General features: G+C 41.3%; 2 protein-coding genes across 3 annotated transcripts in view; both read right to left on the bottom strand.

Moving 5' to 3' along the window:
• The window catches only part of TTC27 (tetratricopeptide repeat domain 27), a 186949-nt gene extending 183738 nt beyond the window's left edge, over positions 1 to 3211 (bottom strand). The window contains exons 1-2 of one of the 2 annotated variants that reach the window (XM_032653535.1): positions 2932 to 3211; positions 1587 to 1764 (exon numbers count right to left, since the gene is read on the bottom strand). In XM_032653535.1, the coding sequence (XP_032509426.1) occupies positions 1587 to 1764; positions 2932 to 3019 (266 nt within the window). In that variant the 5' untranslated portion in view covers positions 3020 to 3211. The remainder of the gene's footprint in view (positions 1 to 1586; positions 1765 to 2931) is intronic. The other variant, XM_032653536.1, reaches the window with a different exon arrangement.
• A 1297-nt stretch (positions 3212 to 4508) lies between these two features.
• LOC116763998 (cytochrome c oxidase assembly protein COX20, mitochondrial-like) lies at positions 4509 to 11696 on the bottom strand. The gene is made up of 2 exons (XM_032652240.1): positions 11618 to 11696; positions 4509 to 4882 (listed from the first exon to the last, which is right to left on the bottom strand). Exons 1-2 carry the CDS (start codon positions 11694 to 11696, stop codon positions 4617 to 4619), a joined length of 345 nt encoding a protein of 114 aa, XP_032508131.1. The 3' UTR covers positions 4509 to 4616.
• Positions 11697 to 17710: the final 6014 nt, after the last annotated feature.

Genomic DNA, 17710 nt, shown 5'->3' with positions numbered 1-17710 from the left:
CTGAACCCATTTCTTTTCAATCCTACTTTGGCTGAAGACAGGAGTGGGTAGGTAAACCTATACTGCAAAGGAGAGATTTTTTTAAAAAACTTTAAGCTTTGTGGGTCACACGTGTTTCTTTTTTTTCCAACCCTTTAAAAATGTAAACATCATTCTTAGGCACTTTGGACTTGCTCCACCAGCAGTAATTTGCCAACCCCTAGATTAAGACACAAACAGGTGGGGATTCAACTCTAACGAAGAGCAGCCAGAGAATCCTGTAGCTTCACACTGAAGGAAAAATAAAAGCAGTCACCCTCTTCTTCCCATATCCCCTATGCCCTACCTCAAAAGGAAGATTCTTTAAGGGAAAAAAAAAAAAAATCAAGCCTACAAGCCTGTGGTAGCTGGAGTGCTCTGGATGCAGCACAACTGACAGCAAAGAATGAGCAGAAAACAGGTGACAGAAGAGGCTGTTTGTAATTAGAAGTTAGGAAACTTGAGGAAACAGGTGTGCAGCAAGATCTCAAAGCCTTAACATAACTGTCATAACTAAAAATCAAAATCCTTAAGGGGAATTGGGAATAGAGTTCAATTTCCAAATACCTCATAATGAGGTAACTGAAATGTCTCTTCTCAGCTCTGTGTGACAAGCCGAATTCCGGTCTACCAGTGTATGATGTATTTGTGTGTATGTGTGTTTTCATGTGCACCACACAAAGCTAATGGCTATGACACCACACACACATCTGACAGCAAAATAATAATCAGGAACGACATCAGAGGAATGTAAACTACTAGTAAACCAGAAAAATAAAAATGAATGACACTAATTTTTTAAATAAAATGCCTATAGTAGCACTCTTTTGTGAACTCCTCATAGATACAGATTATGTTTTATTCATCTTCACAACCTCAACACCTAGTCAGGAGTTGATTTGTTGAAGAACTAAATGAAGCCATTCCCTAGAAATAACGGTAAAACAAAACTGTGTTTTAAAGACAACTAAAGCTTGATGTGGTTGCCAGAGATGCTAGAGAAAAGGAAGGTGTATTAACAAACTAACAACAGTAAAATATAAGCCACTGAAAAACTTAGGTTACACTGCTATGTAACTATCCATTATATTTAATCCTATAAAATTACATAAACGTCAATGGAAAAAGATAAACCAAGGGTTCCACAATAAAAACATTAAAGATAACCTAAAACATAATAAAAGTAGTTACAATTGTCACTCAGCAATCTACAAATAGCAAGATGGAGAGTGTACACTTTCAAGTTAAAAGAAAAGAAGGTCTGAAGTCTTGTCGGCTAAAACCTATGAGACTTAAGCATTTAGAAACTCAGTGGGTTAGCAGCTACCACCCAGTCATAAGTCAGTGTTATATTTGAAACCTGTATATCCTACACGACTTTACCTTTTCATTCTCAATGGTCCTCTGGACAGAAACTCTTACATAGATTATTTGGTACATCATGAGTCCTGAGTAAACATAAAGCCAGGTTTTTCAACAACTGCAAAAATCAGTGCCTTACACTGTCAAGGCAATATTAAATGTATTCAGAATCTGTTTCCCTACGAAAATTTCGAATAAAATTCTACCTTCTGGTTTTGTCCAAATCTGTTGAGTAATCCAGGAATGTTACTATCTGCTTCTCTAGGTAGCTGTCAATCTTTTCTTCAGTCATCGTTGCTGAATTTAAAATACTTTGAGTCAATGAATTTAAGAATATGGCCTCATAGTTCCCTTCTAGCAGCAATTGTAGGAAAGATCCACTCTCTGTAATAGAAAAAAATTAGTCCAATAATCCAAAGAACAACTACTTTCATACCGTAAAAGGTAAAACTATTATCATTTCAGCATGCCAAAAAAAAAAAAAGTATATACTTAGAATGCTTCCTATACATTAACCACAAAGTACTGAGCAAATGCCCATCACTTCTCCTAGAATTAGAAGCTCATTCATACCATGAGCAGCATGTCAGAAGTTAGACCCAGAAATAATATTCCTCATTAGCAAGTAACATCAAAAGGAATTCTGCTGGGAATTCAAAAGAATTCCTACTGACAACAGAAAAGTTTCCTTACAAAGTTTCCTTTCACTATCTGGCTCCTCCTACCCCCACTGTCCTCCCTGATGAAAAGCTGGTTCACTCATTGTTCCCCTAATATCCATATGCACATTCTGCCTCCACACTTTTACACTCGTGACTCCTCCTGGTGAACTTTTCCACTTGTCAGTCTTACTCTTTAAACAAAAATCAGGTCAAGTTTGACTTGTTCCATGAGACTTCCAGACCCAAACTTCAGAAACTACCTCTCTCCTGAAGCACCTGTTGCATATACACACAAACACGGGTCCACGCACACGTACATACACACACAAATATATAGGACAGGACATATACTGTCCTACATTGTTATTTCTCTTTTGGGTCCAGCCTAAATCCCACAACCAGATGTGCCTATATCCCACTAGTACATGTGCCTTTTAACTCTTTCTCTCTCCGGTAAATGTGCTTTGCTTACAAGATTACATCTTTGCTGCCTCATTTCAGCTGTTGTGCTTACCAGCTGTGTGATCTTGAATAAATTACTTAATCTGTACTTAAATGCCTCCATCTGCAAAACGGGAATAAAAGTAGTGTCTACCTTACAGGTCTATTCTAAGCATTAAATGAGTGAAGAAATGTTAAGGGATTAGAAAAACAATTGACATTATTATTGAACCCGGACGGTGAGAAGTTTGAGGTAAAGACATGCACGGAGGCTTTGGACCGCGCCCACTATGTCAAGGATGCAGCAACCCAAAGCATTAAGAATCAGATAGATTTGGGTAGGAAAAAAATAAAACCAGAAGGGATGAGAACCCAGCCGCCGCCACCCCTTCTCCCCACAGTCCTCACGCTGGCCTCAGTCCCTCCTTGGCAGGTGCACCCCTCTCACCCGAACCGGCGACTCCCTCTTGCTTCCACTGCTGCAGCTCAGCCTCAGTGGGGAAGCCCCTCAGAAGGGCCAGCTCCGGGGTCCACATCACCCCAGATATCGGTGCAACCAAAACAGAGCCCTACGAGGGTCACACAGGAGTCAACAAAAGAAAGTGAAAGGAAGAGGGTCCAAAGACGTCGAAGAGTAGTGGCTACAGTTCCTGTAAGCACATCCACAGCCCTAGAACCCCATGTGCAGACAACGGCACAAGGAGGCGACCATAACGGTAGCGCGGAGAACCCTGGGAAGAACACACAAACTCTCAGGGACCCGCTTCCGCCTAGGAGGCCAACCCGAGTCCTTGGTACTGAGCATGCCCAGTAGGAATGCCCCACCCCGAGCAGGGGAATGGGCGGTGTTTTGAGGGCGTGGCCGACCTCAGCCCTGCCCCCAGGGGTGCTGCCGAAGGAGTGGAGGGCGTGGAGTCATCTTGTACCGGCCACCGAGGAGGCAGGTTGAAATGCAGTTCAAAGTCGCGATTTTGCCCAGCTGCGGTTTACTTGGAAGGTCTAAGGCTTTGATTCCTAAACCTGTTTGGGTCAGAACCCTCCAGACTACCTGATGAAAGCCATAGTCCTTCCCGCAAAAGCACGGGGACCCTTACCACCAACACTGGGGTACCATTTCAGGGAGTTAAAGACACTCTGAAGTGGAGTCTGTGAACCCCAGGTTAACAACCGCGTCAGCAGGGCTTCCCTGGCGCCACAGTGGTTAAGAATCCGCCTGCCAATGCAGGGGACACGGGTTTGAGCCCTGGTCCGGAAAGATCCTACATGCCGCGGAGCAATGAAGCCCGCGCGCCACAATTACTGAGCTCTAGAGCCCGCGAGCCACAACTACTGAGCCCACGTGCCAGACTACTGAAGCCTTTGCGCCTGGAGCCCGTGCTCTGCAACAAGAGAAGCAAACGCAGTGAGAAGCCTGCACACCACAACAAAGAGTAGCCCCCGCTCACCACAACTAGAGAAATCCTGCGTGCAGCAACGAAGACCCAATGCAGCCAAAAATATATAAATAAAAATTTAAATTTAAAAATACTGTAAAAAAGAAAAGAACCCTGTCAGCAGAGGTCTTTATTCTTGAATGTATTCAAGCGTAAGAAAAGTATCCGGTTTTGATGCTGCCACTACATAAATCATAATTAGGTGGGACATCTGGCCCAGCCACTGGTGCAGAGAAACTTTTGGAGACTAGACTGTGAGAAACCTCCCAGCCCTGCGTGCCGGCTGCCGGCCCAGAGCTGGCGCCTTAGTCGCACGTCTTTTAATCATCATAGCCGCACTCCTAGGCCAAAACGGAACTCTGAGAGCCGGACTTGGTGGAACAGGACTCTGCCCCAGTCAGCTTGAAGCCTGCACCGTGAGTGCGCCTGCTGTACACGATCCAGGAGAAAGCTGCATGGTGACACTGACCACATGGGATTCATGGAAGAATCAAGTGCAGTTCTGGAAGAGCCTTGCCCAGTACCGGCTCCAAGGCAAGAAGCGAAGTAATTCTTTTTTTTTTTTTTTTTTTTTACAACTTACACATACTTTATATACTTGACTGAAAGCCTTATGGTACATAAAATGCTTTCTATAGTTGATCTCAGCTTTGTTCACACCGAAGTGAGTTGCGTCTGGGTTTTCTGTGCTCAAGACTGCTCAATTGCTGCCGCTGCCGCTGTTGGTTTGTTTTCTTTCAAGATCAAGGTGGGTACTTTCATATAAAATCTTGTTTTTAATTCCTTCTCTGGCAAGTCTTTCCTGGATTCTTAGCTTTGCATAATTATACCTACAATGGAACCAGCATCCTAAAGTCACCAAGATAAACCCTCCTACTCGAACGTCACATGATCTTCTAATTCTACCTTTGCCTTCCCGGGCCCCCCGGGCTCCAGCGCAGCCGCCATGGGGACAGTCGGCACCTCCTACGAATTCTTAATTCACTTTCTTCCTCAGGACCCAGAGCCCCTCTAGACTTTGGAAGGAAGAGGTGCTCGGCTTAGCTCAGCAGCTGCTAGCAGATGCCAACAGAAGCCAGACCTGGGCTGTGAGAAAAGAGCAGATGCCCTAGAATGTTTTCTCACTGAGAAGTAATGAAAAGGTATTTGTGCAGGGAACCATTTTTGATCGGTGCGATCATCTGTTTTTTCAAGCACAAAATCTAGCGCTGTGGAACTATTTGACAGTTGTTAAAGATCAACAGTTGCAGAAACACACTAACCACTACACCAAGTTCCTCACTCGTGTGTAGAGCCCCACTGACCCACAGGGTGAACTTGGAGCTCTCACTATAATTCAAGTTTTGTTTTGTTTTTTTAATTGAAGCATAGTTGATTTACACTGTTGTGTTAAGTTTTGCTGTATCAAGGTTTATTTTAAATGTGATTTGCGAGACAATGATAGTCATCAAATCTATTAATCTCCCTTGAAACAAAATAGAGTCCAGTAATAAAAATGGGAGAAAAAAACATCTCAATTTAAAAAAAAAAATACTGAGACTTCCCTGGAGGTCCAGTGGTTAGGATTTCGCCTTTCAATGCCGGGGGTGCAGGTTTGATCCCTGGTCAGGAACCTAAGATCCCACATGCCTTGAGGCCAAAAAAAAACAAACATAAAACAGAAGCAGTATTTTAACAAATGCAATACAGACTTTAAAAATGGTCCACATCAAAAAACTTTAAAAAATAAATAAAACTTTAAAAAAATTAAATAAATAAAAATTAAAAAGAAAATATGGAGTGGAAACTGAGTTGGTAGGTGAGCTATGTCCACTTTAGGATCAGTGTAGAGTGCCTTGGCTGGAAGGTCTGTTGGGAACCCAGATGTCACTATTTATAAGTCCTTTTTCTTATGCTAGTCAGATTTCTCAGGGAGAGTCTTTAAATCTCCCACCTGGATAGTGTCTGGTTGCCAGAATTTCAAAGCCAAGTGGAGCAAGAAAGCCAGGAGTCTCAGCATTCAGGACCCAGTCTGTATATGGGACCCTCTACAGGGTCCATATACACCACTGCAGGGGTGGTGGAGGGAAGGCAGTGGATGCACGTTCCAAATGACTGACTCAGCTGTGCAGGAGTCCTGCTCATTTTAGCCCCTCCTTCTCCCACCCCATAATCTTCGGTCCTAGAGGCACCTAGTGCTCCCAGTTCCTGAGTCTTTTGGGGATTCTTCAGTGTAGATAAAAGGTGGCCTTAGCATTCTCTGTTGCATTTTTAGGATTGGGCTTTCTTTGGTCAGTGAAATCAGTTACCTAGCTTCCAACACTGTTAACTCCTCTCATCTTCTCTTTCCTTGAGAGTTATGTCTTAATTTTTTTTCTTTACCGTAGTTTTTAAAATTTTTATTGGAGTATAGTTGCTTTACAACGTTGTGTTAGTGTCTGCTGTACAGCAAGGTGAATCAGTTATACATATACATATATCTAATCTTTTTAGGTCACCACAGAGCAGAGTTCTCTGTGCTATACAGTAGGTTCTCATTAGTTATCTATTTTACATATAGTAGTGTATATATGTCAATCCCAATCTCCCAATTCATTCCACCCCTCCCTTCCCCCCTTGGTAACCGTAAGTTTCTTTTCTACATCTGTGACTCTATTTCTGCTTTGCAAATAAGTTCATCTGCACCATTTTTCTAGATTCCACATACAACTGATACTATACGATATTTGTCTTTCTCTTCCTGACTTATTTCACTCGGTGTGACAATCTCTAGGTCCATCCATGTCACTGCAAATGGCATTATTTCATTCCTTTTAATGGCTGATAATATTCCATTGTATATATGTACCACATCTTCTTTATGCATTCTTCTGTCGATGGACATTTAGGTTGCTTCCACGTCCTGACTATTGTAAGTAGTGCTGCAATGAACATCTGGGTGCATGCATCCTTTCAAATTATGGTTTTCTCCAGATATATGCAGAGTGGGATTGCTGGATCATATGGTAGCTCTATTTTTAGTTTTTTAAGGAACCTCCATACTGTTCTCCATAGTAGCTGTACCAATTTACATTCCCACCAACAGTGTAGGAGGGTTCCCTTTTCTCCACACCCTCTCCAGCATTTATTGTTTCTAGATTTTTTAATGATGGCCATTCTGACTGGTGTGAGATGATATCTCATTGTAGTTTTGATCTGCATTTCTCTAATAATTAGTGATGTTGAGCATCTTTTCATGTGTTTTTTGGCCATCTGTACATCTTCTTTGGAGAAATGTCTATTTAGATCTTCTGCCCATTTTTTGATTGTGTTGTTTGTTTTTTTGATATTGAGCTGCATGAGCTGTCTTTACCGTAGTTTTAATGGGTTTTGAAGGAAATTAGATGCATACATTCAATATGCCATGTTTACACAGAACCTTAAATTGTGTTGTAAATGACACCTTTCTCCAAGTAGCTTCAGGTTTGATGCATTTATGTGTTTTAACCAATTCTATCTCATGTCTTTCAGGTAGTAAAGGGGAGGCAGGATCTTTTCACTAGCTCAAGACATTCTTCACTAGCATGGAGAAGTCAGGATTGTAACCAGCATTTCATGACCCTTCAATCCCTTTTCATATTCATTAACAACTCTCATGTTTAATAGTGATAATTTTTTAATGTTTGCAATTTTTTTTGGAGTTTTTGTTTTATATTTATTTATTTTTGGCTGCACTGGGTCCTCATTGCTGCGCGCGGGCTTTCTCTAGTTACAGTGAGCGGAGGCTACTATTTGTTACCATGCGTGGGCTTCTCATTACGGTGGCTTCTCTTGTTGCGGAGCACGGGCTCTAGGCTCGCAGGCTCAGTAGTTGTAGCACACAGGCTTAGTTACTCCGCGGCATGTGGGATCTTCCTGCACCAAGGCTCAAACCCGGGTCCCCTGTATTGTCAGGCAGATTCTTAACCACTGCGCTAACAGAGAAGCCCTGAAAATGTTTATAGCAGCATTTTTAGTAATAGCCAAAAACTGGAAACAACACAAATGTCCATCCACAGGTAAATGAATAAACAAAGTGTGGTATATTCATACAATTGAATACTGTTCCCCTATAAAAAAGAATGAACTATAGATCCACCCTACATACACAAGTATCAAAATAATTACGCTGAGTGAAATAAGTCAGAAGAAAAAAGAGAACATCTTATATGATTCCATTTATATAAATGTAAACTAAACTCTAATGACAGAAAGCAGATGAGTGGTTGTTTGGGGTGGGGAGGCGGAGAGAAAAGCAGGGAGAGGTTACAAAGAGGAACAAGAACACTTTGGGGATTGATGGATGTGTTCACTGTCTTGATTGTGCTGATGGTTCCATGGAAATGTACGTATGGAAAAACATCACCCTGTACAGTTAAAATATATGCACTTTATTCTATGTCAATTAGACCTCTATAACACTGTCTTTTTTTTTTTTTTTTTGCTGTACGCGGGCCTCTCACTGTTGCGGCCTCTCCCGTTGCGGAGCACAGGCTCCGGACGCGCAGGCTCAGCGGCCATGGCTCACGGGCCCAGCCGCTCCGCGGCATGTGGGATCTTCCCGGACCGGGGCATGAACCCGCGTCCTCTGCATCGGCAGGCGGACTCTCAACCACTGCGCCACCAGGGAAGCCCCTACAACTCCTTTTGATGTTGTTGAGGCAGCATCTTTACCTATGGTTACTTCAGCCCAGCAAGCTGAATTATATGTTCTTACATGGGCTTGTACTTTAGCCAAGGACAAAACTGCCAATATTTATACCAATAGTAGATATGCTTTTAGAGTACCTGTGATTTTGGAATGTTGTGGAAGCAGTGTGGCTTCCTAACTTCTAGTGGAAATAAAATTTTAAATGGCCCCTATGTTCAGGAATTATTTAATGTAATACTTTTACTTGTCTCTTTAGCTACTTTTAAGATACTGGGGCATTCTAAACTTGACTCTCTGGAAGCTAGGGGAAAATCATCCTGCCAATATTGCTGCAAGGAATGCTGCCCTTAAAGCAGCCAAATCTCTGTCATGGTTCGAAGAGATATTTCCCCAAATGATAATTTAGAAAAACTGGCTAGAGAGCTCAACAATTAGCCTCAAAAAAGGAAAAACAAGATTGGAAACTCAACAGTTGTTGGTTTGATAAAAAGAGAAAGCTCTGGTTTGGACCAAATAACAACCCAGTCCTACAGGAGACTCTAAAATTCCCACTCCTCACCATGCTGCACGCATTAAACCATTGGTCTACTGACAAAATAGTAGCCTGCATGAATCAATACCGGTGATTATTAACAAGGCCACAATATCAACAAGGCCACAAAAGCACCTACCTCACTTGTCCCACTTGTCCAAAGTACAACCCAGGGAAGCCTGTTGGTACTGCTCCCAGACATTTTAAACTGCCCAATGGACTGCTCGAGCTCTGGCAAATGGATTTGATACAACTTCCTGTGTCTAGTGAATATAAATGTGTTTTAGTCGTGGTCTGTATGTTTTCACACTGGACTGAAGCATTCCCTTGCAGACAGGCTACTGCCTCTTCTATGGCTGAAGTCCTTTTGGAAAACAATACCCCTACCTGGGAAACTCCTCCCAAATTTCGCACTGATTGAGGAACCCATTTTACTGGCCATGTGCTTCAACAAGTCTATGCTGCTTCGCTGGTTTTACAGCACTTTCACTGTGCTCACCAAGCTCAAACCTCTGGTTTAGTCAAACGCGCTTACAGCATTATTAAGACCCAATAGGCAAAATTTGTAGAGGTCCTCCAAATACGCTGGGCAAAAGCATTGCCATTGGTCCTTCTAAATCTCAGACCCACCCCTTTTGAAACTCATGAACTCTCACCTACTGGGATAGTCACAGGATGCCCAATGCAATTGGCCCCTGCTTCATTTGATCCACAATGGATAAAAGGAAAGGTAGTCCAATACTGCAAAGGGCTAATTGCTTCTATTAAAAATAACCTTGTTTTGGTAGAGCAAACCCTCAGGAGACATCTTGCAACCTAGAGATTTCATCTATTGGAAAGGAAACTTTCAGAAGCACTTTCTTCAACCACGCCGGACAGGCCCCTACCAAGTATCGCTAACCAACCCTTGTGCCCCCAAATCCCAATCAACAGATCTTGGATTCACATGACACAGCTAAAGAAAGTGCCAAAACCTGACTGGACCTACATATCATCTGGTGACCTGAAGTAAAGATTTCCTGGATTTGAAGCAAACAACATCTAATGAGACAGCTTTCCCAAGATATCTGGACTAGGTCTGTTAGAATTTTGTTGCCAAACCTTTGATGATGATGTTATGCTTCAGATGATTTCCATCGTCTATGATCTTGATACCATACGGACTTCAGACAAATAGTGCCTGAGAGTTCTCCCTCCTACCTGTCCTTGTTACTTGAATATGACCTTAATCAGTTTCCAATCTGTCGACTTTCCCTCTGACGTGAGACATTACGCTCCGGAAAGGTCCTTCCTGACATAGAGGAACAAAAAGCCACTGAAACTAGATAACTTGACTATTGATCAGGGATGCTTTCAGAGAAAGACCTTGATCAATAGAGGGAAATGTAAAAAATTAACAAACAGACGTTTCAATTAAACAGAGTTGGGAGACCAGAAGGGGGTACTTACACGTGGCTTGTCATGGTTGCAGGCCCCAAATTGCAATTCTCTGATGATCCTAGATAAACCCATCTTTGCTGAAGAAGTATCTGGCAGTCTATTTGTTTCAGGCCAACAATACATTTAAACTTCATATACTTTAAATAAAAATACATGTTTTTAAATCCTTTAGTTGATTAATGTAAAAAGAAGCAGGAAACCCTTGATTATTATAGTGAGCTGACTAGTAGCCCCAAAGACATCAAGTCTTAATCCTTGTTACCTTATTTGGAAAAAGAGTCTTTGCAGTTGTGGTTAAGGATTTAAAAATGAGGTGATAATCCTGGATAATCCCAATGGGTTCAAAGTGCCATCAGCAGTGTCCATATTAGAGACAGGCAGAGAGAGATTATACACACACACACACACACACACACACACACACACACACACAAGAAAGATATGTGAAGATGGGGGCAGAGGTTGGAGTACTGCATCCACAAGCCAACAAATGCTGGCAGTCACCAGAAGCTGGAAATGACAAGGAATGGATTCTGCCCTAGAGCCTTCAGAGGGAGAGTAGCCCTGCCAAGACCTTGATTTTGGACTTTTGGTCTTCAGAACTGTGAGTGAATAAATTTCTGTTGCTTTAAGTCACCGAGTTTGTGGTAATTTGCTGCAGCAGCCCTAGGAACTAATACAAGTATTAAAACATAATTAATGATTTTGTAGAAGTAAAGGCAAGATAAATACATTTTATGGAATATATAATGTTAATTATGTATGTCTTTATTTCATTACTTATCCAAACATTACTGGCCCTTCAATTGCCCAATAAATTATTTTAATTATTTTGATGACTAGCACGTATATAAAACTTAGTTTAACATACTTTTTGCTATGAAAATATATTTGTCAAAGTAGTATTATAGGTCATATTTCACATAATACTTTGTTAGCTTGATTAAGAACCTAAAAATGGCATGTGTATCTTCATTTCCATCTTGCCTCTCACCCTGTAAATGTTATAAGCAGACTTCTGTGTGATGTCCTTTTACAGTTTGGAACAAGAAAGGAGATTTCTACCTTCCAGTCTCCCTACCTGCCTCCTCAGTTCCAGTTTTCGATCTGAAGACACTTCTCTTATCCACATGATCAATGTAACACGTACTTTCATGCATTAAGAGGATAATCGCTTCACAGACAAGAAAAGAATAGCCACTTCACATAAGAAAACAGACACACAGATCTGTGGAACAGAACTGAGAGACGAGAAATAAACCCATGTATATATGGACATTTAATTTACGACAGAAGAGCCAAGAAGATACAGCAGAGAGAAGACAGTCTCTTTGACCAATTGTGCTGGGAAAACTGGACAGCCACATGCAAAAGAATTAAACTAGACCACTATCTTACACCATACACAAAAATTAACTCAAAATGGCTTAAAGATTTTAAGACCTGAAACCGTAAAATTCCTGGAAGAAAGCAAAGGTGGTAAACGCACTGACATTGGTCTTAGCAACGTCTGGTGGATCTGACTCCAAAAGCAAAAGAAACAAAAGCAAAAATAAATAAATGGGATTACATCAAACTATAAAGCTTCTGCATAGTGAAGGAAACCATCATCAAAATGAAAAGGCAACCTATTGAATGGGAAAAGATATTTACAAATCATACACTTGACAAAGGGTTAGTATCCAAAATATATAAAGAACTCATACGACACAACAACAAAAAGGAACTTAATTTAAAAATGGGCAGAAGTTCTGAATATACATTTTTCCAAAGAAGACACACACACGGCCAACAGGCACATGAAAAGATGTTCAACATCACTAATCATCATACCTGTTAGAATGGCTATTATCAAAAATACAAGAAACAACAAGTGTTGGAGAGGATGTAGAGAAAAGGAAACCCTTGTGCACTACTGGTGGGAATGTAAATTGGTGCAGCCACTGTGGAAAATGGTATGTAGATTCCTGAAAATTTTAAGAATAGAACTACCATGTGATTCAGCTATTTCACTTCTGGGTATTTATCTGAAGAACACTAAAACATTAAGTTGAAAAGACATACGCACCCCTATGCTCACTGCAGCATTTTTTACAATATCCTAGATATGGAAACAACTTAAGTGTCCATCAATGGGTGAATGGATAAAGACGTGGTATGTATATATAATAGAATACCACTCAGACATTAAAAAGAAAAAAAAAAGGAAATCTTGCCACTTGAGACAGCATGGATGGAACTTGAGGATATTATGCTAAGTCAAGTCTGACAGAGAAAGACAAATACCATATGATTTCACTCATATGTGGAATTTAAACACACAAACAAAGAAAGAAAAACAAACTCGTAGATACAGAGAACAGATTGGTGTTTACCAGAGGGTAAAGAGGTTAGGGACTGAGGGAAAGGGGTGAAGGGGTCAATTGTATGGTGACAGATGGTAACTAGACTTTGGGGGATGGTCACTTTACAGAGTATACGGACATAAAATTGAATGTTGTACACCTGAAACTATATAATGTTATATACCAATTTTACCTCAACTGAAAAAAAAAAGAGGATAGCCACTTTAAAGTAATATCAGAGCCATAGACATCCTATCAAAATCAGTACACACATGGCATGGGGAGGACTTTTCCCTCTCAGGCATATAGGAGAAAAATTTCTGAAGTTTGGGAAGGGCATCGACTTCGGGGGAAAACTAATAGAAATAGAAGAGAGTGGATTGAGAGAGAATTACCACTTTTGGGAGCAGTTAATAGTGGTCCTCAAATCAGGCTGTCCATCAGAACCACCTTGGGAGTTTTGTAATCGCCTGCTTGGAATCAATCCTCACTAATTAAATCAGAAGCTCTGGCAGATGGGGAGATTCTCAGGATTTTTTAAAGGTCTCCAGGTGAGTCTAATAAGCCAGGGACGAGAACCATGAACTGGTAGGTACCATGGATACTGTGCTAGGCATTCCCCTTAAGTTATGCCCTTGATACTTATAATAACACAGATAGTTATTATTGTTTCCAATTACAGATGAAGAAAATGACTCTCAGAGAAGTCATGTGGCTTGTCTGAGGCCACACAACTAGTGATCTGAAGAACCAGGATGACTCCAAACTTCTTTCCTCTGTAGACCAACAAGATATCATTGACTTGGATTCAGAGTGTAAACTTGTCAATCAGCCAGAAAGTACCACAAATTCCCTTGTCTAGAGCTAAGAGATGTTCAGCCACTTTAGAAGAAAAGTGGGACATGTGAAAGTCACTTTTTATGTTGAGAATAACATTCCCCCAAATTTAGGAAAAGACTGGCTATTCTGCCAGCCATTAAACCTATTCAATCAACGAATGAAAACCTACCTCACTGAATATACTTTTGTAAGCCATCCAATCAGTGTTAGACTCTTGCTTCTGAAAGTCAGCCTGTCAGGGATGGACTCAATCAAATAAACTTACCTCTGAGTGCCAACCAACCAACAAGGGTGTCAACTAGGTAGTCATACTTCAGATGATGTCAATTCCTTATTGCTCTGAAAGTCTGCCAGACTCTGATCTCCACACTGCCCCAAACCCATGCAAGACCAGCAATCTGCTCAGCTGTGAGAGACGGGGCCTGACCAGCATAACTTTCCCACTGATGATATATTTAAGATCCTTTAAAATCAAAATGGAGTAAATGTGATTCAGGCATTCAAAGTAGAGCCTGGTGGCCATTGTGAATGTGGTTTCAGACACACTCCTGCATCAACTGAGAATCTAAATTTTCTGAACTGTATCAAACTCAAGGACACCACCGGCCATTTTCAAAACAATATCAGCTAGCAGCTACCAGATGCAACCATACGGCCTCAAGGTCTCCCCTTGTAAACATGCAACCATTTTGGACCCCAATCAATCCTTGCTTAACAAGCACCCTTCATGCCAGCTCTAATCCTCATTCTTAACAATTTACGCAACTTTTCAATTTTAGCCTCTATAAGCCTCTCCCATTTTGTGGTCCAGCGGAACACTGTTCAAATGTGTCCTGAATTTGTGTTTCCCAAGCTATAATCCTCAGTTTGGATTTTTCTATTTTTCTGTTTTTTCTATTCCTGTTACAGATTGTTTATTGATTATTTGCATTGACACCTCGCTATATGTTATGGGCTGAATTGTGTAGGCCCCCCAAATTCCTATGTTGAATTCCTATGCTAATTCCTTAGCCCCCCAATTAGGATCCCTCAAAATGTGATTGTAAAAAAAAAAGTGATTGTATTTGGAGATAGGGTCTTTAAAGAGGTAATTAAAGTAAAATAAGGTCATTAGGGTGGGCACTAATCCAAAGTGACTGGTGTCCTTCTTGTAAAGGAGAATGTGACATACAGTTACCAAGCATATACGTTAACCAACTGTGCTGGCCTTGTTCTTGGTGTGTCACAGGTTTGCCTGTGACAAAGTCTAAACTTCTTCCTGGAAGAATTTCTACCTCTTATACAAAGCTATACCATAATCCTAACTCTTGAATTTTCTTTGGTAAATGGAAAAATTAAGCAAAAAATTTTTTTAAATCTTTTAAAACTTAAAAAACAATGGCCATCATGGGAAGCTTTTGACATGTCATAAAGAATAAATATGTTTAAGAGGCATTCTAAAAAAAAAATTAGGAGACAAAACACCAAATAGACAATATCAGTTTCTTTAAAATTGGAAAAGTGAGGCCTCAAAAAAAAAAAAAAAATTCAAACTCCAAGACAGTACCCAATGGGACTTCCCTGGTGGTCCACTGGTTAAGAATCAGCCTTCCAATGTAGGGGATGCGGGTTTGATCCCTGATCAGGGAACGAAGATCCCACATGCCGTGGGGTAACTAAGTCTGTGCACGGCAACTATAGAGCCCTAGAGCCCAGGCGTTGCTACTACTGAGCCCACGCGACACGGTTAGAGAGAAGCCTGTGTGCTGCAATGAAAGATCCCACATGCCACAACTAAGACCCAACTCAGGCTCTGGTTAGAAGAGCCAGATGTGAGGCCTCCACATGTAGCCCCGTGAGCAAGTGAAACCCAACTAAGCACAAATGAAAAAAAAAAGCCATCTCAGAACTGTGACTATTTTCATGCTACTGTTTTTCTCTGTGGAACACTGCCTGCAAAACAAAAAATAAGTAGGTGATTCTAATGTGCAGCACTGAAGGACAGCCAACGCAGGCCAGATTCTCCAACTCTGAACTCCAGCTGTCTGGCTGATAGGGTCCTGATGCTCCAGCTGGATGTCAGGCCTGAGCCACTGAGGTGGGAAAGCCAAGTTGAGGACAATGGACCACCAGAGACCTCCTGGCCCCACGTAACATCAATTGGCAAGAGCTCTCGCAGAGATCTCCATCTCAACTCTAAGACCCAGCTCCACTCAACGACCAGCAAGCTACAGTGCTGGACACTCCACGCCAAACAACTAGCAAGACAGGAACACAACCCCACGCATCAGCAGAGAGGCTGCCTAAAATCATATTAAGTTCACAGACATCCCAAAACACACCACAGGACACAGTCCTGCCCAGCAGAAAGACAAGATCCAGCTTCATCCACCAGAACACAGGCACCAGTCCCCTCCAACAGGAAGCCTACACAAGCCACTGAACCAATCTTATTCACTGGGGGCAGACACCAAAAACAACGGAAACTTTGAACCTGAAGCCTGCGAAAAGGAAACCCCAAACACAGTAAGTTAAGCAAAATGAGAAGACAGAGAAATATGCAGCAGATGAAGGAGCAAGGTAAAAACCCACCAGACCAAACTAATGGAGGGGAAATAGGCAGTCTACCTGAAAAAGAATTCAGAGTAATGATAGTAAAGATGATCCAAAATCTTGGAAATAGAATGGAGAAAACACAAGAAACGTTTAACAAGGACCTAGGAGAACTAAAGAGCAAACAAACAATGATGAACAACACAAAAAAATGAAATTAAAAATTCGCTAGAAGCGGGCTTCCCTGGTGGCGCAGTGGTTGAGTCCGCCTGCCAATGCAGAGGACACAGTTCGTGCCCCAGTCCGGGAAGATCCCACATGCCGCGGAGCAGCTGGGCCCATGAGCCATGGCCGCTGAGCCTGCGCGTCTGGGGCCTGTGCTCCACAACGGGAGAGGCCACAACAGTGAGAGGCCCACCTACCACAAAAAAAAAAAAAAAAAAAAAAATTCGCTAGAAGGAATCAAGAGCAGAATAACTGAGGCAGAAGAATGGATAAGTGACCTGGAAGATAAAATAGTGGAAATAACGACCACAGAGCAGAATAAAGAAAAAAGAATGAAAAGAATGGAGGATGATCTCAGAGACCTCTGAGACAACATTAAACATACCAACATTCAAATTATAGGGGTCCCAGAAAAAGAAGAGAAAAAGAAAGGGACTGAGAAAATATTTGAAGAGATTATAGTTGAAAACTTCCCTAATATGGGCAAGGAAATAGTCAACCAAGTCCAGGAAGCGCAGAGAGTCCCATACAGGATAAATCCAAGGAGAAACACACCAAGACACATATTAATCAAACTATCAAAAATTAAATACAAACAAAAATTATTAGAAGCACCAAAGGAAAAACAACAAATTACAAGGGAATCCCCATAAGGTTAACAGCTGATCTTCCAGCAGAAATTCTGCAAGGCAGAAAGGTGTGGCAAGACATATTTAAAGTGATGAAAGGGAAAAACCTACAACCAAGATTACTCTACCCAGCAACATCTCACTGAGATTCAACAGACAAATTAAAACCTTTACAGACAAGCAAAAGCTAGGAGAAATCAGCACCGCCAAACCAGCTTTACAACAAATGCTAAAGGAACTTCTCTAGGCAGGAAACACAAGAGAAGGAAAGACCTACAATAACAAATCCAAAACAATTGAGAAAATGGTAATAGGAAAATACATATCGATAATTAAGTTAAATGTAAATGGATTAAATGCTCCCACAAAAAGACACAGACTGGCTGAATGGATACATAAACAAGACCCATATATATGCTGTCTATAAGAGACCCACTTCAGACCTAGGGACACATACAGACTGAAAGTGAGGGGATGGAAAAAGATATCCTATGCAAAGGGAAATCAAAAGAAAGCTGGAGGAGCAATTCTCACATAAGACAAAACAGACTTTAAAATAAAGACTATTACAAGAGACAAAGAAGGACACTACATAATGATCAA

Source organism: Phocoena sinus, chromosome 13 (assembly GCF_008692025.1).
Source record: "Phocoena sinus isolate mPhoSin1 chromosome 13, mPhoSin1.pri, whole genome shotgun sequence".
NCBI lineage: Eukaryota > Metazoa > Chordata > Mammalia > Artiodactyla > Phocoenidae > Phocoena > Phocoena sinus.
The sequence above is the reverse complement of the archived record's forward strand: the minus strand, read 5'-3'. Positions and strand labels throughout refer to the sequence as shown.